Source organism: Thermobia domestica, chromosome 8, assembly GCF_964235325.1.
Source record: "Thermobia domestica chromosome 8, izTheDome1.hap1.1, whole genome shotgun sequence".
In the NCBI taxonomy this organism is placed as follows: Eukaryota; Metazoa; Arthropoda; class Insecta; order Zygentoma; family Lepismatidae; genus Thermobia; species Thermobia domestica.
In genome coordinates this window covers 225,922,511-225,946,720 of record NC_137461.1, presented here as the reverse complement: position 1 = coordinate 225,946,720, position 24,210 = coordinate 225,922,511, and the positions used below count along the sequence as shown (strand labels likewise).

At 34.6% G+C, this 24,210-nt stretch overlaps 2 protein-coding genes across 2 annotated transcripts in view; one reads left to right on the top strand and one right to left on the bottom strand.

The window, feature by feature from the left end:
- The window catches only part of LOC145692482 (uncharacterized), a 617,057-nt gene that overhangs the window by 331,062 nt on the left and 261,785 nt on the right, over positions 1–24,210 (bottom strand). The gene's annotated exons all lie outside the window — the stretch shown is intronic.
- The window catches only part of LOC145691506 (cholesterol 7-desaturase nvd-like), a 49,175-nt gene that overhangs the window by 23,016 nt on the left and 1,949 nt on the right, over positions 1–24,210 (top strand). Inside the window, exons 4-6 of the mRNA XM_081766915.1 lie at positions 6,863–7,041; positions 15,452–15,691; positions 20,814–20,987. Coding sequence (XP_081623041.1) covers positions 6,863–7,041; positions 15,452–15,691; positions 20,814–20,987 — 593 coding nt within the window. The remainder of the gene's footprint in view (positions 1–6,862; positions 7,042–15,451; positions 15,692–20,813; positions 20,988–24,210) is intronic.

Here is a 24,210-nt window from a genome sequence, read left to right as displayed (position 1 = left end):
CCAGTCAATTCTATTGCCTGATCTGAATTCTCATTGACTTTTCCGATCGTGAAATAACTTTATCTTATTGTATTACTTCTCTGAATTATTAATGTCACAAACCGGAAAACGACGACATAAGTTCATTTTAAGCAGTTAGTTATTTTGAAAAATGATTTTTCTTTACATATATATAGGAAAATTTATTCTACTATATATATTTGGAAATTAAGTCTAGAGAGACGCAGGTGTATGTGCAGGACTTACTTGCTATAAACTGGGCAAACATGATGCTGTATTCTTTGTTTAGCAATGATTGCATAATTTTAACCACAATTCACCTGAGTGGTATTATTGAATAATTTTTTGTATCTTCAAATTTCAGAATCCAGTTAGTTTTTTGCAACTGAAAATAAATCTGCTTAAGCATATTTTTGTTGATATCGGTAAAGATGTTGAAAATTTTCCCAATTTTATACTGAAATGAATCTTACTTTTGAGGTATCCTACGAGAGGTGAAGTGGAATACGCATAACTTACAAAGAGAATTCTATGATGAGTGTTCCTTCTTAATCTTGCAGATAATTTAGTAAATTGTATGGTATTCTTTTCTTCTTACGGCATTTAGTTATAAATATGATCTTTTGAGATATAGATTAGTATAGAGAAAAATATCGTGCGAAATCTTTGAGCATGGAACCATACAATCAATTGCAGTCATGGATACGATAATTTCGCTCTTCTGGGTTTCTTGCTTTATCCTTTAAACCCTATAGACATGACATTCATGTGACATTACAATGTACTAGTTATAATTCAAGTGAACTTTATGTCGTGTAAATCACAGCCGAAAAAAGAGTTTTATGGTTTTTACAGGTTGAAAAACCAGAGATTGATTTATTTCTCTATGTTCTTTGAGTTAGAAAAGAGCAGACGTTCCCACCTAACAGTAAAATTCTAAATATTATTCTATGCTACGTGATTTCTGTAGGTGAGTGGGTCATAACAGAAATAGGTTAAGAGAAATTTAGCAACAGTTACACGATACATATCAAAGACTGCCGTAAATTTGCTTCAGGGTCCAGTCAGTAGGTGGAGAGGCAAGTCAGTTGTCTTTAAAGACTCCGTCATTTGAAGCATTAACATGAGTCTCTTACGCTTATCAAAGATGGGATCTTTTGGTCCTTCTGCCAAGTATTAAAATAAGTGACAATCCTTCTCTTGTCCTAGAATATGAATAAATGTCTACTTGTAATATTTCAGTAAATAATGTTTATTATTCTTACTATGTAGTAATAAAGTTCCCATTTAAATCTCGCTTTTGTCATTTCAATTAATTAACATTATATTAAGTTTTTTTTATTTCAATAAATTATTATAATCATCTTAGTATCTTTTCGCAGATCGTTTACGTATTTACGTTTTCTGTAATTAAAACTAAAGGCATAAGTTATGAAGGAATGACAGGCGCTTTAAAAAACCTTAATCTATCCAAAATGATTTGTTTACATTTATTAACAGCATTATAGCTATAAAAATTTTATTATTACACACCATTATTAAAGTACACCACATTTAGCTCTCAAATATATAGCCCCTATTATAAAGTTTCCTTCATACAACTTCGTATATACGGAAGTAATATATACGGAAGTAATCAATCGAAATCCCACGCGCGCTTCTAGCCGGTCCTACCCTTACCCTCAACTTGCTCGAACTGAGCTGCTATCACCAGGCTGCCAGGTTTTGTTAACCTGGCTGCCAGGTGTAGCGCTCTGATTGGCTGAGGGTAATTGTAGGATCGTGCCAAAGGCACGTGAGACCCCGTCCACTTTATTGTTTTCTGAAGGTACATTTTCAATAACATAATTGTTGAGCATGAACACAATATGAGCAATTGGTAGCAAATAATATACTCTACAGACTTGGCGAGAAAATCAATACACTACTGCCATATTGTCAGAAAAATTTTGACTTTTCGAGGATAATAAATGAGAGCAGCAAAGGCTGCTGCTGAAAACTCCATTACAAAAATTGGCGATGAGGCCATATTAGTCCATTGGAATATTATGGAACCATCTTGATCAAAAACCGCAAGCGATGTGGGGGTAGCGTCAACATGGCACTGAGCGGAGCATGTTGTGTAATCCCAGATCGGTTGTGGCTGTGATTGAACATGATATAATACAGAGGTTGTAAAATGTAAAACTTTTTGGTGCAAAACGGCAAAGACCAGAGGATAAGTGAGAGATGTGACAAGAGTACACCGCACTATATATCCCGCCAGAACTTGACGCGCACGCCGAGAGTGGTAGAGCAGGAATATATATCACGATTTCACAATTTTGAGATATATGTCATCTATAGAGATGGAGTTGGCTTCCAGATCAACCCAAATACCTAGATAAATTAGTCTCTTAGTAGGGTAAAGCACCGATTTGTCGATGTTAATATCCCATGTCAGTGAGAACAGGATAGATAGGGCCTCTTGTAAGTTAGTAGGAGAGCCTATTAAAAGGATGTAGTCGTAATACACAAGAAAATTCACTAAGTGAGCTACATGGCTACGGTTGAAGGTCCAGATCAATAATCAGCTGGGCTAAGGGATCGTCCGACTGCCAGGGTTGGTGGGGAGCGTCTTCTAGAGGGTTCTGGGTAAATGGAAAACTCCGTGAACACGTATCCCATCATTTTCAAGGACAAACTTTTTGGGATAAAAACCTTTGCCCCAGGGTCCCCCGTAGGGTCCCAGACGGAGTTCTACTAAAAATTTTCAAATAGAAAGGGGATTAAGTAGCACATGGTTTGTAAGGTGATGTTAAATGAAAGAAGATGAAGCAATTCTCGACTTTCTACAACAACCCTGTGGAAAATGGCGGCGGTCAAAATGTCGGCTCGGTTTTCACCGAAACCAGTTTTCCTCGTTTTTCCATTTACCCAACCGTTTCCGAACAAATGACTCGGGTCAAACTATTCTGCCAGATAATTTTTTGTAGCGTTTACATTACAAAATATGTTGTAACTCACGATATTCCGCCCGGTGGCACGTATAACTTTGGAATTCGTCTAGTTATAACATATCAAATGCAAACACAATTGTCTCGTTCGAATCTCAGTTAAGCACCTTTTGGAAAACATATAAAACTATTTCTGTGGAAACGAATTCGGTTTCCGGACAGCAACGGAACACTATTCTGGTCAGAAATAGAACAAATTTTGAAAAAAAAAAAAACGGAACCGGTTTTGAAGAAAACCGAAACCAAATCTGATAAAAAACTGAACCGGTTTTGAAGAAAACCGAAACCGGGTTTTTGAAAATTTTCAAAAACTTGTTGCGGTTTTTCTAAAACCGAAAAACCGGTTTTTGTGCCTACAATTAGTTTTAACCGTTGGAGTTCGTGAGTATAAGCTGTGTCGTATTATGCAAATAACTTAAATCAAGTGAAGACAGTTGTAGACTCACTAAATCAAGATGATGCAGTCGCTATTTAAGTCACAAAAATGTTTCTCTACAATTGGAAACACAATCACCTCTCGAGAACACCGGAAATTATCAGACAGTTGGAATCCCGTAACAATGCTTTGCAGTATTCACTCTCCTTGTTTAGACGAATTATCACAGACTTCGCTCAGTGAAACTCACGGTGTTGCGAAAATAGCGTCAGATAAACTTTGCCAAGTATTAGGCAAAAATCCCGGGTACAAAACGATCTGTGACATTACAAATGTACTTATTGGTGAAAACATGGAATTGGGAGGAGACTTACGACAGGAAGATGTTTGATGTTTTTCACATGCACCAGTGACTTCTGCTCATGTAGAAAGGAACTTTCCCATCTACAAAACGTTTCTCACTGATAAACGCAGACGGTTTACAGGAGAGAACCTAAGTAAGACAATGTAACTCATGCAACAGAAGTAATTAAGGTCAGATATTTTTTTTTTTATAAGAAATTGAAATTTTTATTCTCTTACTGTATATTTCAGTGTGAACGTGAATTTTTTTAATGGATATTCTAGTGCATATTTTTTATATTGTTTGTGTATATTTGCATGTACTTTATATCTCGGGTTTGATTGTGCTTGGAAAATTAAATGAAATCTTTAAGCTTTACGTTCCACGGTTATGCCGGTTAGGCTAAAGGAGACGGTAATGATGAGAGATGAGTGAAATGGTGGAATGAAGAAAGTGGGAGGAAACGGGAGAACTCCGAGAAAACCCACTAGCACGGTATTTGTCCACCACAAAGTCCACATATCGCGCGAGCTGGGATCGAACCAGGGACCCCAAGCACCTGAAGTGAACGCTCTACAACTGAGCCACCGCGCCCCCCATTGTGCATGGAAATCCGGGCTCTAGTAATCATTATGTAATCATTATGTCGAACTGCGTATGACGAAGGACAAGACTTTTCGCGTAGGATATTATGCTTATTTTGATATGTTCTGTAGTGTCCTGAGCGTTACTCAACTTTGTCCATTTTGTACCATTTGCGGCTACAACATTGCTTCTAGGAACAGGAGATACAATATTATCCGACATATCATCCTCCGAACTTTCACTGCTGTCATCTTCATGTAAGAAAATATCTTGATTGAAATCTGCGCTGTTTTTAGCTAATAATTGCTCCTAATATTCAGATCCAGATTCCTGTACTTCCAGGTCCTGAGGTGTGGAAAGAAATCCGAAGGGCTTCGTTTTAACAGAACATTAGTTATAACAAAACACTCACGATAATATTCCTATAGTACAGAAATAAGTAGTCTCAAGCACTGAGCATATATTTCACCACAGCGTGTAAGATGTAAAGAATTACATGGTGAGAGAAATAAAGTAACTATGTAAAATGCACTTAATATTTTATAATAATTTATTTTCCGTCACCCATAAATTAACGCGATAACCAACAGCAGTTTCATTCACTTTCCCACTACTTAACATTATGCGGTCTAAAAAAAGCAAAAACCCTGTTTGGTGCTTCTAGGTATATCATGATGAAACTCCCTCCCCTCATACCATTTTATTTTCCAAACTCGTTGTAAATACGTTGAATAGCAACAAATAAATATAAGTCAATGAGTATGAGCGACTAATAGATAAAAGTAACTGAGAACAGGCAATGTGTTTATCTGGAAGCGGTCTGAAAAACCGTTTGGTGTTTCTAGTGTTATTATTAGTGACTCATTTCTTCCATCTATTAGCCTTGAAATGGCATGTACAATCCTGAGAAGCCGATATCTGTTTGCTTTTCAACAAATTTGGTCTTGGTACTTTTCTTGTATCTTACGACTTTGGATAAAAAAAAAAAAAAAAAAAAAAAAAAAAAACTATTGAACAAAGAAGAATTACATTCAGCGAAAGTTTGCAGCCTGATTTTAGTTCTTCTGTATTGGTTTTTCTATTGAAATTTAAAACAGAAGTAGAAATAAACACACAGAGAAACTGAATATAAGACCTTATTTCCATATTTATCTGTCTGTTTTGTTGTTTTCTGAAAATGTATGTTCCTACAATATAGTCTTCGAAAAATGAGATTAATGTGGGGTTTGATGGTGCATACTTTAGTGATTCTGTCATAATTGTAAAAATTTCATTCCTACTGAGTCATTCTCAGTTTCCTATACGCTTCCAGTATGATTTAAGTACGTACAGTTTGGTACATTCACTGAATCGTTCCACGCTGTCCCGACTACAACAGATTGTGTCATGTATTCCATTTGGAAACTGTTATTAGAATGCCTTCCACTTCACATATATGACTCTGAAAGGTTGCCTGAGCAGATCGGTTCACGAATGGAACGCTTAGCAAGCAGAATTATGGCTATATATATATATATATATATATATATATATATATATATATATATATATATATATATATATATATATATATACGTAAATATATGTATCGTGAACACAATTTTTGGGCATGTAAAGTAATTTGTTGTTCTTAAAGTGTAAGATTTGGAAGTGCAGAACATGGTAAATGTCATATGGTATGAGGATATCTGTGATGTTAGAAAGATGTAAGATATCTAATTATTCTAACTTTCGTCTTCAAACAATGAAATTTTAATCCATATTCGCTATGCATGAATTGTCAAATGAAAGGGAACAGCTAACTTGAAAGGAATAACCCTGACAAAAATATGAAACACCGAAGCATTCGATTATAAGAATTAAAATTCAAATGACTTTTAGAGAATTAGAAGTAAATTTAAAGTTTATTTGATTTATATAAAATGAACACTCTTACACATAATTACAACTACAATTGTAATTATAGTGATATTTAGGATTTAAATAATGAAATTACAGTACTGTATTATGAAACAAGTCGGCTTCTCGGTATCAATTAAAAATTATAAATACAGAAAATTTAGTGTGTCCGTTACAAGTTCGAGGATCTTAGATGGTTTCAAAATTTGAAGTTTATTATATTACTTGTGATGAATACACAATGTAGTTGTCGTTCCACAAACTTACATTTCTATAATGTGTGAATTTGTCATACGATGTTAGATAGTAACCATGTTAATGGAGGTTACTGGAACTGTGAATACAGTTATTGCTAATGCAATCAAATATATAAAGCGTAGATTTTATTAACTTTCAATTACTCTGAGGGAAACAAAGAGGAAAACAACTATTGTTGAGTTTCATTAAAGCCATCTCAATATTGACAGAACAGAAGAAATGCATAAATACATCTTAGTATTGTTTGAAAATTAAACACCTATTTACTACAAAATAAATACGAAACGTAAATGTACAGCATTCTGATTAAAGGATAAAAAGCTAGGTTTTAGTTATATCACTTGCCTACATTTATTTCAAATTAAGAATAATGTAATTTTTACTACCAGAATATTTATTTCCCAGTTCCAGAATTTGCAAAGGTGAAGCATTGGCACTGCTTGGAAAGAAACAGTTTTATTTTCGTTTGGTATCATGCTGAAGGAAAAGATCCTTATTGGTGGCCTCCAGTAGTAGAGGAAGTTGAAAGCGGAAAATGGAAATATAGAGGAAGATCTGAACTCTTTGCTAATACTCATATTGAAGTAAGATATTTCAATACCTTAATTATTATTTCTTTCATACTTTAACACCTAATTTAAAATGTTATACCATTTTAGAATATTCTTGTATATAGAAAGATCAATTTTCCAAATAAAAAATCCAGTTTAAGTTTATTTGACATTGAATTCTAGTTGTTCTTACATTTTATTAATTATGCATGTATTTATTATGTATCCTAAATAGTGTTGCAAAGGTCTGAAACAAACCGGAAATTTTGGGTAAAAAGCAGTTTTTTACCGTTTTTTTCCGAGCTTGGAAAAAAACGGAAAAATTGAAATTTTCGGATATTTTACTAAATTATGTTTATAAAAGGAAAACTACATTATATTTAAAAGTTTACTGTTAAGATCATTTAGTATGTAGTTATGTTTCTTGTATTAGAGTAGGGAAATTTTGTGGCAATAAATATATTTGTACATCTTTAAATTTAGCACCTTCATAGAATGGAGTTATGGCTACAAAAGATCCTAAAATATAATCCTAGTTAGATTAATTAATATAGGCGCTTTAAATTATTTTAAGTAATCTTATAAAGTTTTTAAGGCAGGGTAGTGTTAAAATAACAGGGCCAGAATCATTTTAGTTAACACCAGTATGTTAAAATCAATATATATATATATATATATATATATATATATATATATATATATATATATATATATATATATATATATATATATATATATATTTGGAAATACGTAATATCCTTGTGCTGTATAAAAATTCCGGAAATTTTGAATCTATTACAAAAATCTTTTGTACGGAAATATTGGCAAAAACCCGGAAAATATAATTTAAAAACTATTTCTTCGTCTGATGTTAATCTTATTTCCTGTAACGTGTCTGCAGCATACATACAACGTATTTCGCTAGCAGGAAAAGTACTTAAAGCAACATCTTTTAATTTTACTTTTTAGTTTTCTGATTTCTGATAAAAAATTTCTTTATTATTTGTAATTATATTTTTCAAACAACTCAAAAAGAGAGATGATTTTATTTACATACGTATACACACATACACCGAACAAGTGCGTAAATTTGAGCAGCGACAAAATAATTTAACATGTGAAATTTCCGTTCGTTATTATTAAAGACTAGCAGAATGCCCGTTCTTCGCAAAGGGAGAATACGTTTCATTTTGGGTGTAAAGGGCACCAATATTCTCACCAATGAATTTAGGGATCCCCAAAAATATGAATTCGACACTAATATCAGTCATTTTCAATTACTTATACATACCGCTTTTCCCCCTTAGGAGTATCTAATGGGGGCTGAATTTGGATTTAAACGGCATTGGAAATGTCACTGTTCCTTTAATCCATTCCAAAAATATGGATTCGACACTAATATCGGCTATTTTCGATCATTTTTAAATATCCACCCCTTCTCCCTCTCCCAAGTTGCGGCGTTGAATTTGAATTTAAACAGCATCGGAAATGTTAATGTTCATCTTAGGACCCCAAAAACCATGGATTCGACACTAACATCGGACATTTTTTAAATAATTTTTATATGTATGTTTCCCCCTCTTCCCCGCTCCCAAGTTACGAGGATGAATTTTGATTTAAACGGCATCGGAAGTGTTATTATTAATTTCAGCGACCCCAAAAACTATGTATTCGACACTAATATCGGTCCTTTTCGATCATATTTATATGTATCTCCCCGGCCCCAAGTTGTGTAGATGAATTTGGATTTAAACAGCATCGGAAATGTAACTGCTCATCTTAGCGAACCTGAAAACTATGAATTTGACACTAATATCGGACATTTTCAGTCAGGGGTGTCATTTAGAGGGGGCAGGGAGGGGCAATTGCCCCAACCTGAGTTTGAGATTTATCAATAGAATAGTAGTAAATCAGTGAAAAGTGCGAAATTTTACTTATATAAAGGGATCTTCTCACCTCTCTTCCCAAGCAAAAGCTGAAATGACGCTCCCGTTTTAAGTCATTTTTATATATCTCTTCCTACTCAAGTTGCGGGCATGGACTTGGATTTAAACGGCATCCGAGGTGTTACTGTTCATCACAGCAATCCCAAAAATGGGTTTGACACTAATATTTGTCATTTTCGATGATTTGTATATCTTCCCTCTCCCCGCCCAGGTCACGGCGCCTTATTTGGATTCAAACGGCATTAAAAGTATCACTGTTCATTTCAGCGACCCCCAAAACTTTGGATTCGACACTAATATCGGTCATTTTCGATCATGTTTTATATATCACTCCCTTCTACATCCCTAAAGTTTGAGCGTTGAATTTGGATTTAAACTGTATCGGAAATGTCACTGTTCATTTCAGCTGCCCTTAAAACTATGGATTCACATTAATATTGATCATTTTGTACCATTTATATATGTCTCCCTCAGTTTGCGGGGATAAATTTGGATTTAAACGGCATCGACAGTGTCACTGTTTACCTCAGCGACCCCGAAAACTATGGATTCGACACTGACATAGGCTATTTTCAATCATTTTTATTTATCTCCCCTTCCCCCTCCCCTAAGTTGTGGGTCTGAATTTGAATTTAAGCTTCATCGGAAATGTCACTGTTTATCTCAGCAACCGCGAAAACTAAGATCGGTAATTTTCAATATATATATATATATATATATATATATATATATATATATATATATATATATATATATATACCCACACTGAAATTATTGGAGATTATCAGTGCGGATTTAGAAGAAATCGATCTACTATCGACGAAATATTTACCATTCGCCAAATACTGGAAAAAAAGTGGGAATACAATAGTCCGGTACATCAACTATTTATTGATTTTAGAAAGGCATACGATTCAGTTACGAGAGAAACATTATACAACGTTCTTACAGAACTTGGAATACCGAGAAAGCTAATTAGATAAATTAAGATATGTTTAAATGAATCCCAAAGTAAAGTCCGGGTAGGAAAATTTTTGTCCGCGAGATTTTACGTCGTAAATGGCCTGAAACAAGGAGATGCGTGGTCGCCATTATTATTTAACTTTGTTCTGGAATACGCTATAAGGAAAATCAAAGATAGCAACTAGGGCCTAGAGTTGAACGGTATTCACCAGGTTATGGCATATGCTGATGATGTAAATTTAATAGCGGATGGTAGGAGAACAATAGAAAAAATGCAGAGATCTTATTAAACGCTTGCAGGGACATGGTCTTAGAAGTAAATGCAGAGAAAACTAAATACATGGAAATGCGTCGGGACCGTAATAGAGCAAATTATAGATGCGTTAAAATATTAAATAATACTTTTGATAAAGTGGATAGTTTCAAATATCTAGGATCAATAGTAACAGAGAAACGTAATATTCACGAAGAAATTAAATGTCGACTAAAAGCAGGGAATTCATGTTACTATTCGGTTAAAAATCTCTTGTCGTCGCGAATTCTGTCGAGGAATTTGAATCTTAAAATATATAAACTGATAATCATGCCTGTTGTTCTATATGGATGTGAGACATGGTCGCTTAAACTGAGGGAAGAACATAGACTGAAAGTATTTCAGAACAAAATCCTCAGACGAATATTCGGACCGAAGAAGAACGGGAATTTGGAATGACGGAAACTTCATAACGAGGAACTACATAATTTATACGGTTTACCCAACATTGTTAGGGTCGTCAAGTCTAGGAGGCTTAGGTGGGCAGGTCGCGTAGCTAGAATGGAAGAAAGTAGAAACGCTTTCAAATTCTTGAATGGAAGACCAATCGGAAAACGACCATTAGAAAGACCTAGGCGCAGATGGAAGGTCAATATTAAGATGGATCTCGCAGAGATAGGAATACAAAGTAGAAACTGGATGCAGTTAGCTAAGGATAGAAATCAGTGGTGAGATTTTGTGAACGCGGCGTTGAACCTCCAGGTTTCATAATCCATAGAGTTAGTTGGTTAGTTAGTTATATATCCGCACTTCCTTTCTCCAAGTTGCACCTTCATAGTGAAATGTTAAAGTCCATCCCAGGCCCAAAATTCATCTGTGATGAAAATTTTTATCGAGGTCAGTCTGGTGGTTCAAAAGTTGTTAAGTTACAAATATAGTCACTACCATTTTCATAAATGTAGGTAATGTGTGGCACTAGAAAACAGGTATTTGTTTAAATACAAATTTTGTACTTAAAGTTTATATTAAAGTTTGTATTTGAATATTAAATAATAATTATATGTCTTAGTACATGAGTACTAGTGAAATTTGTCTACTGCTCTTTCTTTTAAAAAGTAATTTGGTTAAAATTAAGGAAATTTCACCAGATTGTAAAACATATTAAGAACTGTTTCATTCAAGAGCCCTATTTGTTGCAGCAGGAGCGCCTCATGATGATAAATTGTATACAACTGTAAAAAAACCGGTAATTAATGCACAACCAGGAATAAACTACTAAAAGGCATATACAGGAAACGAGTGCACACTATTAATTTTCACGAATAATTACAACAGTTTTATTTTCGAATGCTTCTTTTTTAAATATTCACAATATTGAAATTTCTCAATTTACATTTTTCATGCGTTCGACAAAAAAAAAAAAAAAAAAATGTTCCATTACTAGTAAAACTAACCTAATACAAAGATTTTTGTTAACACTAATCCCAAATAATGTGTAATTTTCATTTTTAATCGAAAAATCAAATACACAATATACTCTTTTAAACCCGATTAACCTAATATACAGGTTAACCGAAACGCTAAAAAAACCTTAAGACGTAAATGACTCATTTAAAAGCACTACGAATGAGTACAGTATTTGTTTTGTATGTAGTGCATATTTATCAGAGTAAATCCATTGTTACGTTGCATTGGCTACTCACCCACTCTCTCATCCCCGCCTATTTCTTGTACACGTACTATACTGTAGTATAAGGACCAAGAGACTTCTGTCAATTAAACTTGTATACAAATAGTATATATCGAAACGCCTTTAATCCGGATTATCCGAATTTTCTTTCAATAGAGAAACCATCTGTCCCATCAAATTCGGTTGGAAATTGGACTCTAGTACATAATAGTATTTTTATGGAGCAAAACTTTGGTTTATGGCATCATTCGTGTTGAATAGAGGTTTATTGACACATCTATATTTTAATATGTTATTCTAGAAGTAATTGTTATATCTTGCAATAAATGTAAGAACTTCTGTATTTCATAAAATTTCTGATGTGGACGGGCAAACCGCAAAATTTAATCCCATTCTACTGAATTATTATGAATATTAAGTCATGGATGTAACACAAACTTTCCTTCCACAGTCTTCTTTCACTGCCCATGTCCTTTAAACTAATTCCCGTTAAAGTATAAAGTATACTGTTCGCTCTCGGGTACGTTTGTTTCCAATTGTGAAAAAAGGCAGGCAGTTTTTGATGCTAAGAAGGTCAAAGTGGAATAATCTGTAAAGTAATAAACTGTCTTTCTTTAGATAGAGAGCAGCAAAGAGATTTTAGTCTTGCTAAAATAATAATAATAATAATAATAATAATAATAATAATAATAATAATAATAATAATAATAATAATAATAAACTATTTTTCCACTTCTTATATCCAGTTATACGCTTGCATGCATTATATCGTTTACAAAACGCACACCAGTATGTCTGTTATTTTAGGCTAGACGCGAATTGTGGCGCATATAGTGCATGTAAGTCTACATCACATAAGCGGTATTACGAGCAGGAGCAACAAACACACCGCTGCATCCAAAAATGTCGAGCTCAACAGAAAACAATTGCTATTATTAACAAAATTGGGTCCCGAATAAGAATTAGGTATTGGTATTGATAACAGTTTTGCTTTATTCCATGATGAATAAGAAATTTCAATCACCAAATAAGTAATTGTGTGGGGAAGAAAAAACTTGGGGTAATTTATTACATCTATCAAGGTATATTCGCGAAGTGTTCCCTCAGGATTCGTGTAAGATTGATTCAAATTCAAAGTTGTCTGCGGCTCAATGTGTATTGTACTAATTTTAGCAGCCCATACTGGTAATTTGAATATTTATGGGCCACCATATATCCGGAATTCAATCATACACTACTATAGCGCTCGGACACAAAATGGCTTTTAGTTTCTTTAGATGCAACTTGACATGAATGTGAATATTTGCAAAACAAATTGGATCAAGTACTGCTTTTCCGACACATATATTATCCGCCCCGGCCGGCATCTTGGATCTGCCATATTGGATTCAACTTTCGGTTTTTCAAATGGGAAAATGTGCAAGTGATATATCAAATTCATGTACAATTTTCTCGGAAATTCGCTGGTATAGTGAATTTTACAGTAGCACGTGCTGTTTCATGTTAAATCCCTCAAGGTACTTCTCGAATAGACATTGCAGAGTAATATCAGTTACACTTACGTTTTTGATGTTGACAAATCAAAACAACTCCTAACTGGAAAAATACTTACGTATAAACAAACTCTTTATAACGTTTGTGTCATAATCTTATTACATTTCTGTAAGTGATTCTTATTACTTCCATGTTACACTATAACAAGGAAGTATTGTATAACGGTCAAAATGCCTAATGTAAATCCAGATACGACGAGATTTGGGTGAAGACTCACCATTTCCATATTGACGTCTGTGTGCCTGTATGTACTGTATGTACACTCATGTCCAAAATTATTGTCGCATGTCTATAAATATGTTGTTGTAGGAATATAATTTGACAACGAATTCGCCCGGTATTACTTATAATATTAGTATGTGTAATCATCAAAGACATGTATGTGGAGAATTTCATGCCAAAAGAGCAGTAAATAAGAGCAATAAAATGAAAATAAAACTTTCTTGCCCATTTAGCAACATTTTGTTTTACTCATTCTAATTTTCGTAATTATAATTCTTTTCCCATGAAATTTACAACAAATATACATTTCCCGATTATACACATAGTATCAGTATTAAAAATACTCTGCAAAACCATTATCAAATTATATTCTTACAAGAAGACAGTTATAGATATGCGACAATCATTTTGGACATGAGTGTACGTTCAGAGAATGTTTCGTAAACGATAAATCACGTAAAAGATTACATAAACACACGAGGCCATACACAACTTTATATTTGGTTCAATCTTCGTGAAGTGCCTGACACGTAACATTCAATACCTTGCAAACGGTACGAAGTACGGTAAAACTCACTATACGAATGCATTTTCGAGAAAATTGTATCACTTGCACCTATTCCCATTTGAAAAGATGAAAGTTGAATCTATTGTGGCGGTTCCAAGATGGCGGCCGGAGTGGGTAATGTGTGTCAGAGAAGCAGTACTTGATCCAATTTGTTTTTCATATGCTCACATTCATGTCCATGTACACTCATGTCCAAAATGATGTCCATGTCGCATAACTGTCTTCTTCTAAGAATGTAATTTGATAATAATGTTGCGGGGCACGTTTAGTACTGATACTATGTGTATAATCGGGAAATCTATATCTGTGGTAAATTTCATAGGGAAAGGATTATAAATGCGAAAATTATAATGAGTAAAACAAAATGTTGCTAAACCTAGAAGGAGGTTTTATTTTCGTTTTATGGTTCTTATTTAGGGCCTACTGCTCTTTTGACACGAAATTTGCCACATAGATGTCTTGCCGATAATACACATACTAACATTATAAGAAATACCCGGCGAATTCGTTATCAAATTATATTCCTAGAACAACATATTTATAGACATGCGACAATAATTTTGGACATGAGTGTACATCTAAAGAAACTAAAAGCAATTTAGTGTCCGAGCGTTAAAGTAGTGTATGATTGAATTCCGGATATATGAATATATGAAGGCTCATAAATATGCAAATCACCGGCATGAGTCACTATAACTAGTACGATGCACATTGACCGCGGAGAACTTTGCATTTGAATCAATTTTACACGAATCCCGAGGGGACACTTCGCGAATGTACTTTGTAAAATGGTTCATGTTGATTTCACTAATTACATCTGCATGAATTCAAACCAATTTGCTGAACTATAATTTTTCTTTAGCCGTACTCCGAATAACACTAAAAGTCAGAGACAAAAAGAGAAAAAACTACACTTAAAACAAAATGTAGTCACGTAGAGCACGGAAAATTGTTTCTCAGTTACAGAATCTCGCGATTAACGTGAGAACAGGCGCGAGTAGTGCTACCAGTTGTCAAGTTCCCAAATTGCACCGTTCTGTATCGAGCGCGCTGTGTTGTGTTACCTCACATGCGCTGTGTTGTGTTGCTTCACATGCGCTATAGTCGTCTCAATTTGCGCCTAACCTTACTGTAGCAAACGTAATAGCCATTCAGGTTACAATAATCAATTGAAATCACGTGAGTATTCTAGAATGAACCTTTTCTTCTTCACGGAACATATGAAGTAGCTTCTCGTTTCTTTACAGGATATCGAGGAAAACGGCTGTGACGAAGCACATCTGAGCTTTGTTCATGGTCCCGTTATTAGTAGTAACAATCTTCCCTTTGCGTATCAGTTCCTACGGCGTTTTGCTCGACACATATATAAAAGTGATTGGAAACCAGATCCATTCCCTAACCAGCACTGTGCATCGTTGACACTTAGACATCAATTAAAGATATTTAACAGAATAACAGTAATGGAGCTTAATGTGATTGCAAAACAGGTAAGACAACATTCACTTTTTTAATTTAATAGATATAGTACGCCTGTCTAAATCCAACGAAAATAATTTTAACTTGAGGCGATGCATTTTGAAACATGAAGTGATGCGCTTTGTTGCAATTCCTTTTCACACCAGTCGCTTACGACAAACTCCTTCCGTGTATTTTGCATTGTGCTCCTAAGAGATAATATCACAATCTTTCACTCTGGTTAATGAAATTAAATGCAATCTTTGAGATTTACATCTCATGATTATGCCGGGTGGGCTCCAGGAGACGGTGATGATGAGAAGTGAAGGAAATGGAATGAAGAAAGTCGGAGGAAACGGGAGATCTGTGTGAAATCCCACGCACACGATTCACTGCGGTTAAGAACCTGACAATTAAGCAGCGTGGTTCCAGTTTTTTATAACTTGTTGCTATATGCTTAATGTTCGTGTCTTCGGCGCCGGAGACCTTGATTCGATTTCTTGCGTTAGCTCATGTGGATTGGATCCCCTGTTAAACGCTTGGCAGAAATTTCAAATCGTTTAACCGATATTGTCACTCTAAATATTGGGCTGCCTCTTCAGTTCGTGGAACTAAGTCTACAAATGTTTTCAATGGCCAGATAAACATTTTCATAGACTCACTTACCATTACTACATTTGCAATTGCATAGTGCAATGACTCAACTTCTCATGGCTTTATTTTCGTCTTCACTACTAGAGGCCTCAATGTAGGACGAAGTGACTTTTTCAGTAATACCAGTATCACGACTTCAACCATCAATAGTCAATACAACTGCTCAACAAAAACTATATCCATAGCATTGACGACGCCAGGTTTAATTTCGTGAACAGATCGAGTGGAGGAGTAAAGCAATTTTTGGAATCAATTATTTTTATGCCAAAACAATAGTTTTATATTATTTGACCGACCTTGAAATATAACATGTCTGAGGTCCAAGACGTGGCAAGGGATTAAGTCGATGCTCGTTCGTATGCCGAGCTCTATACACTACGGTTCCAAACCATGCGATCACATAAAATAACCCACGAAAATACCAAGAATTTCTACTAACTCATTTGTAGAAAAAGAAAAAGCTTTTCACATTGGCATACCCCTTACAAAATGGCCACCATTTAATTGTACAATTGGATGAAAGGTCAGTTAGTTATAAATCACAGATGATTGGAGATAAAAAAATGAAACAAAAAAACGACATTGGAAATGTCGGACGACTCATCAAATAGAGTAGTCTGCACGCCACACAGAACCCTCCTTTCATGGAGGCCCGACGCCCATTCGAAAATATGTATGTTAATAGTAAGGAACATACACGTCTCTCAAAGACACATTTAGAGAGTGCAAATTATGGTATTAATAATAAGAGGTTGGAATATGTTCCGCCTTCAGAACAGTACCGAAGCGACGCAGAATGGAGTCATAGAGGTCATAAGAGATAGCAAGTGAAATATTACGTCATTTCGCGTGCGGTTCATCACTCAATTCCGTAAGAGAAGATGAAGGTGGCAATAAATGCCTGATTGAACTCTCCAAAAACATAAATATTCAATTACGTGTAAGTCCGAGTATTGGGCGTACCCGGGAGCTGTTCAACTGCAACCCGATGTTACTGAAACCACGCAGAAAAAGGTTCACTTGTTACAATGGGCATATTATTATCCTGGAATATCGCGCCGTTACTGGTGAGAATATCTCGACAAGCTCATGCAGATTGTTCCTAAACGGTGTAATAATCATGGTCACTGATATGATTGATAAAACTTATAACCGTTACTAGGTTATATAAGTAATTTTTGTGGACGCTTTGTATAGTTTCGAAAGACAGAGACCATTCTTCGATTTATACTTTATTTTTGCAACGCAAGTCATTTCTTTTCTTCGATGGGAACTGCTAATTACTCGATTTCTCTCCCACGAATCAGAACAATGGAGTCTTTCATCGTTCACCAATACATATATGTGAAACATTCTTTCACAGTGAGAAGATTTCAGTGAGCGACAAAAACGCTATCCATTTTCTGAACTATATGTATTAAAATCGTATTTTTATTTCTTGGATACTTCAGTGTTTCTCCCTTACTCATTAATATGCAAAGATTACGTTATATGATAGCTTGAAACTAAATTAAGTGTTTTCTTCAATTACTTCTGCTAATACTAGAATGACAGGGGCAATCTAACCAGACAGTTGCCGAGCAATATTGTTAAGCCAGTCTTTATCTTGAAGCTCTCATGATCGAACAATCGTCGTTATCTTCTACTACATTGTGACCAATGAACTGTGAATTAACGCAAATTCTTTCAACATTTAGTTTGCATATCCATATAGGTTATTTAAACTGATTACATTTTAAAATGAACTGCCAACATTGACCAGTTGGTCAATCCGGCTCATACATAGAGCACCTCAACTCTACGAGTTTTCTCCGTGTGTCGATACAGCCAACATGTTTGTTTAATTTGCTATAGAATTAAGCAAAGGAGCATATGTCAAGTAGCCGCACAAGGACTTACTCAGCGGCTAGCCGCATTTAGTAAAGTCCCGTGTTCACTGATCCAGTTCGAATCAGTTAACGGTTTCTAGCAACTTTTCTATTTATATACCGTGCTGGCAGACGTTCATTCCATGAATACTCCACTTTGTATTTTCGATGAATTCTCAGCGTAGCTGCAATGAACTTATGTCGTGGGATTATTTTCAGTGTTACCCCACAGTGCTAACCCCAATGTGCATTCTTTAGTGGTGTAATAAAAGTACTTAAGTGCTTGTGGTGATCCCCAAAATATAATATTTCATTTACATATATATATGATATAATTTTAAAGGGCTATCATATCGTGAAATGTGAAGTGTAATTTTATGTTCACGGAAATAGTTAAATGTCTACTTCCATATCATTGTTTAGTGTTGTGATTATTTTTCTTCTATATATTTTAATAAATAAGCATAGTATTATTTTATTCAGTGTGTTTTCGTTTCATGTGTGAATAGTATTTTTGTGTATCATGGTCTAAGCGATATCTGGGTGTCCATGGGGATTTCGAGACGAGACATTCGAATCTCTCGGTGCTTTATGCTCATCTCATTCTCGAGACCTGAGACCGATCTGAGAAAAGTTTTGTAATCTCTTTTTTGAAATGTTCTTCAATGTTTTAAGTAGGTAAGTTCAGATATCTTGAAAGTACACGTTGGTGGAACGTCAGGAACAAATCCGTAAAGCGATTACAAACTCAGCACAAGACCAAGTAAACAAATAGAAATAATGCGGCTCAAAGAATTCCAAATTCGCCGCTATGTTTTTACGGTTTGACGGAAACACTGTGACATGCATTTCTATAAATCACACATAAACATGGATCGTGATTTGAAATAGAAGGATGATGACTTATTAGACCGTATTACGCGTTTCAACATATTCGCGTCAGCATTGGCGTCGTGCTAAAGAGTGATGGTTCCTTATCACAAATTTAGCCCATGTAACCTGATCCCATGTGTCCTATCTTGTAACTCGTAGGCGGACTATGATTGTCAATACAGACTTTGGGAGGTCTGTTTGAGTTTAAATTTCTCTTGCAATCGCAGTTGCACGATCATTCTGAGTGACATTCGGCTTTTATGTTCGGCGGGAACTGGACTTAGGGTTTCCTTCCGACCATTCTTCCTCTTTGTCGATATAGTTTTGCTGTAAGTTTTCCAAGCTCATCATTTAGGACCGTGTCCCTCGCGACACACTGAATATATTTGTTACTTTTGTCATGCTCACCCACATAACTGAGCCCCAATAATTTTCACCCTTTGGAATTCAGAGATCACCCATTTTACATTATCACCGGCTGCTCAATTCACTACACCCTGGCGTTCTACTGTTCCTCACGTATTACGGAGCTTGCTCAAACGCATCACAATCAGTAGCCCAAGATTACGGTCCCCACCTGACTGTTGTCAATCTAATAATATAAACGTTTCCAACTTCAAGTGGCCCTTTATTTTATTTTGATAACTATGCGTACTTTAATATATAATATCATTGAAAGTGTTATTGAAAACAAAATAACTTTGATGAGAAAATATTTTTCATGTGAGGTAACGTTTATAGAATAACGACCATTAAATTATGAATTCTTGCAAAAATCATATAGTATAACTTACAGTTAATTGGTGGCCATTTCGCCAACGGTTCATCATACGAAAAATATTTTACCATTAAAGTTGTTTGCTTTTTCATGATTATTTCGACGATGCATCGAATTAGGGTTTCATAATAGGGGTCTTTTAAGGCGAGCAAAGTGTTATATGCGATGCATTTTCTGTCATTTCCCTATCCTCTCCCCCCCCCTTTTTAAAAAAATCTCCAACCGTAATAATTCATCGATATTGATTTTTTTTGTGAATGCACAATAACTCAATTGAATGATGTGCATTTCATAAGTAGTGTCTCACATGAAAAACCTTTTCCAACAAAAGTTCATTTTTCCTATTATTATCTTTCAATGTAAAAAACATATATTCGTTTCTATTTAAAACTTTCGGGGGTCCTTCGGGGCCTCACAATAGATGATGCTGTGGAACCAGCATAGTATTCCATTCAATGGGCCAACTAATATTCTTCCCCTATTCCATTTTTTGTTTCATCTTTTTCTTTTCAACAGTGTGTGATTCATAATGACTGGCTGTTTTTATCTAAAACTTTCAGTATATCAAAATGATGATTGTAAACTTAAAAAATACACATTTTTTAAATCATACGTGTTTTGTTTTACCCGCAGAATTACAGAGCAAAGACATTATACAACTCATATGGTTAAAATTTGTTCATTGCTATTTCTTGATAATGTTAGTTCTACGTCGTGAAGTTTCAAAATACAGTACCTGGATTGAGGAAATGCATAATCCTCCGTGTTTTTTTTTTAATTTTGAATTTATTTACGACTAAGTTAAAACATAAAATACTGAGGTTTTATTTCTATTGGAATATTAAATAAGCAAATGCTGCTAATTTAATAGTTGAAAATAGCATTTGTGGTAAAATGTTATTGCGAATGTATGTTTAGTACATTGTATTTAAATACCTTTATTTTGAAAATGGCATTTACACATGTTATTTTGTTTTGCAGATAGGTCCGGGATATATGCAATTGAAAACACAATCTGCACTGGGTCCATTGGTATTATTCTTTACGGTGACGCCTGTTGGTCAATTGACGCAGAAAATAATTCACCGAATGTATGCTTCATCTACTGTTTGGGCGCCATTTTGTAACTTCATTGTGGTGGCAGAAGCTATGATGGTATGTTATTTGAAATAAAACGTGGTACCCAAAATTAAAAAAAAAAGGTATTTGAAGAGCAAAGTTATTGCAATTGTTATGGAGGTGTGTTACTAGCGTAGTGCTTGTTATATAGAGTTCAGTGTAAACAATATGGAGTATGATCTAAAAGAAATGAATACGTTTTACCATTTAAATGTTCATTCTTTGTACAGAATATGGGGTTGTTGAAAGTATTTGAACTCGTTTCCCCCTTAGGATATGCATTACAATGATACAAACCTGTAATATAATTCCTTTCTACACCACCCACCACGTCCTCTCATATCCCATAAGGGCTGAACTTGTACTTCAATGGCAAAGGGGGTGTCACTATTCCTTTTAGCGATCCCGAAGACGGCGGATTAGGCACTAATATCGGTCATTTCTGATTATTTTCGAATCTCATCCATTCCACCCCACATGTGAATGGGGGATAAATGTGAATTTAAACGACACAGAGATTGTCACTGCCATCTTATCAACCCTGCAAACTATTGATTTAAGACTAATATAGGTCGTTTTCGATTATTCTTCATTTCATCCATTCCTATTCCCACACCCACTCCTCATACCATGTTGATAGGGGATGAAGGTAGACTTAAACTGCATCGGGTATGCTACTATTGATCTCTGTGATTCAAGAAAATATTGATTACATACTAATATCTGTCGTTTCCGATTATTTTTACATCTTATAACTTGCCACCCCATCCTTGAAACCCTTTCCAGCCAGATGCTGACCATGTGATAAAAATATCAAATTCGATGCAGTGGCCCAGAAGGAGTTGACCGTCGAACATTCTCACATTTCAATTTTATTTGTATGGTAACTTCCTTCATCCCTCTCTTAAAACAGAAATTTTCAAGGACACTTGAGCGTGTTTTTCCTTGTTTTTATTTAGAAAATTCAATTCCAAGTTTTCTCTTTCTAACATGACGGTCTCGTGAGACACTCATTTTTTTGCATAAAATATGTCTACTCACCCCAATCTTAAGAATGCATTTTAATCAAGTTAAAACATAAAATCCAAATTCGATGGACTTCATAGCTATATCCAACATTTAATTTCGAACGTTTTATCCGTTTTCCCGTGATTCGAACAAACAAAACATGATTCTCTTTTCTATAACATGTGTACAATATATTACAAAGTACTATCCGAAGCAAGTGAACTACTAAATAGAATAACACTCTGCATATTGCGGCCTGCAATAGCCTTTCGGGGTTAATATAATTTCCGTGTGTTAGATTAATCTAGCATTTGCTCACGTGTAACTTATGTATCATTTAATTCGTGTTGATAAAAGAAAACGATACCGGCATTAGACACTTTCGGTCACCCACGTCCGACACAAGGTGCATAATTTACTTTCTGGAAATAAAGATTTATACACAGAGACAGCACACATTGAATTTGTATATCAATTAACTCATGCCGATGAAATAAATGATCGGCACCAAAGTTGGACCTTGCGGTACACGATTTGATTGATACATAGGTTGACTCTTCACATTAACTTAAAAATATATCGTCCCTCAAAAGTAAATTAGGTGCACTGTATCGGAGGTGTTCAATACCGATCACTTTTTTTTTTTTTAATCAAGATTCGTTAATTGCCATATAGGCTGCATGAGTCCAACCATGGGAAATACCCAACCTCAGAAATGTAAATTAGATACCACGTACCAGACATAAACGACCAAAAATGTCTAATTTCGGTACCGATACCTTTCTTTCATCAAGACTAACCGATATATAGATAACACACAATTTCTCTCTCTCTCTCTCTAACCTCCAGAAACAAAAGGAGGTTCCCCCGTGACTAAGCAGGTAGCGTAGGCGTCTTTGGAACGGTAGACCCGGATTCGATACCCAGCGGGAGCTCGTGTTCTTCGGATCCCAATAACTCAATAATAATAATAATAATGAAATAATAGAACTTGAGAATGAAAATTAACCTATCTTCAAATCTGACATTTTCTCTGCGTGCGCGATTCCTTATTTCTACTGTACACAGACTTATTAAGATAGCTTTTGAGGCGTGTGTGTAACACTATACGAGAGTTAACTAAAAATATTCACTTGTGCAGAACAATAATTATGAATACGCTTGCTGTCATCAAACTTACTCCTGGCCATCTACATTTTCTAAAAGGCTTTCAGTTTTTACCTACAAGAAAACAGATCATATACATTTACTTTACACCCTAAAGTCTTTATAGCAGAGCTAAATACTAATAGATTTAGTATTTAGTTGTTTTAATGGCTTTAGGTTACGTATAGGTTTGAAAATGTTACATTTTAAAGAGAAGCAGTAGCAAAAAAGGAATTTTGGACACGCTACGAAACTGAAAAATGACAAGATTGTGCTAATTTATGGCACGATAATACAGAATGTTTTCTGAGGAAAATGTAAACAAAGAAATAATAATTCCGCTTGAAACTTTGGAAGATGACATAGCATTGTCATAAGCCAAGAACGTGGGGAAAAGTTTAAACATATGTAAAGATAATGTATACGAACATGATAAGTAAGTTAACTAGAATATAATATTCAAAGTGATAAGAATTTAAGAAAGAAAACTTGTGATTTATATTTAAGCATTTTATAACGTGATTTTGATATACGTATGCGTATTAATATAAAAATTCGTATTCAATATGACGCTATTGATTCAGAACTGTTTCACGCTTCATGGAAAATACTGTGACAGGATAGGTTGAAGGAAAGAGGTGATAGATTATTTATAACAATTAAAAGTCATTTTGGTAACAACAAGCATTACAATAAAAATCATCTTTAGAATCTATATTATGATAAATACACATAGCGCAATATTTTATAGTAACTGTATATTTTATACCTCGTTTCTTTTATGTCATTACACAAATTTCTACAAAATATTTGAAGAAAATATTTTTATACTTTTCGTCATTGGTAATAATATTTTGCTGACTGGTGACTTTAATATGTCTTTCATTGGTGGTACAGATTATGATCTTTTGAGTTCAGGTGCAAGCTGTAGACGCTTTTTTATTTTTATGCTTACATAACATGTACTCTTTAAATAACACAAAGAACTCTAATTCTAAAACTTTAGATTTTATAGTTATGAATATAGTTAATGATACTGAGTATAGTTATGAATATAGTCAACAAAAATTATATTGTTATATTTTGTTCAATTTCTTCATGAAGT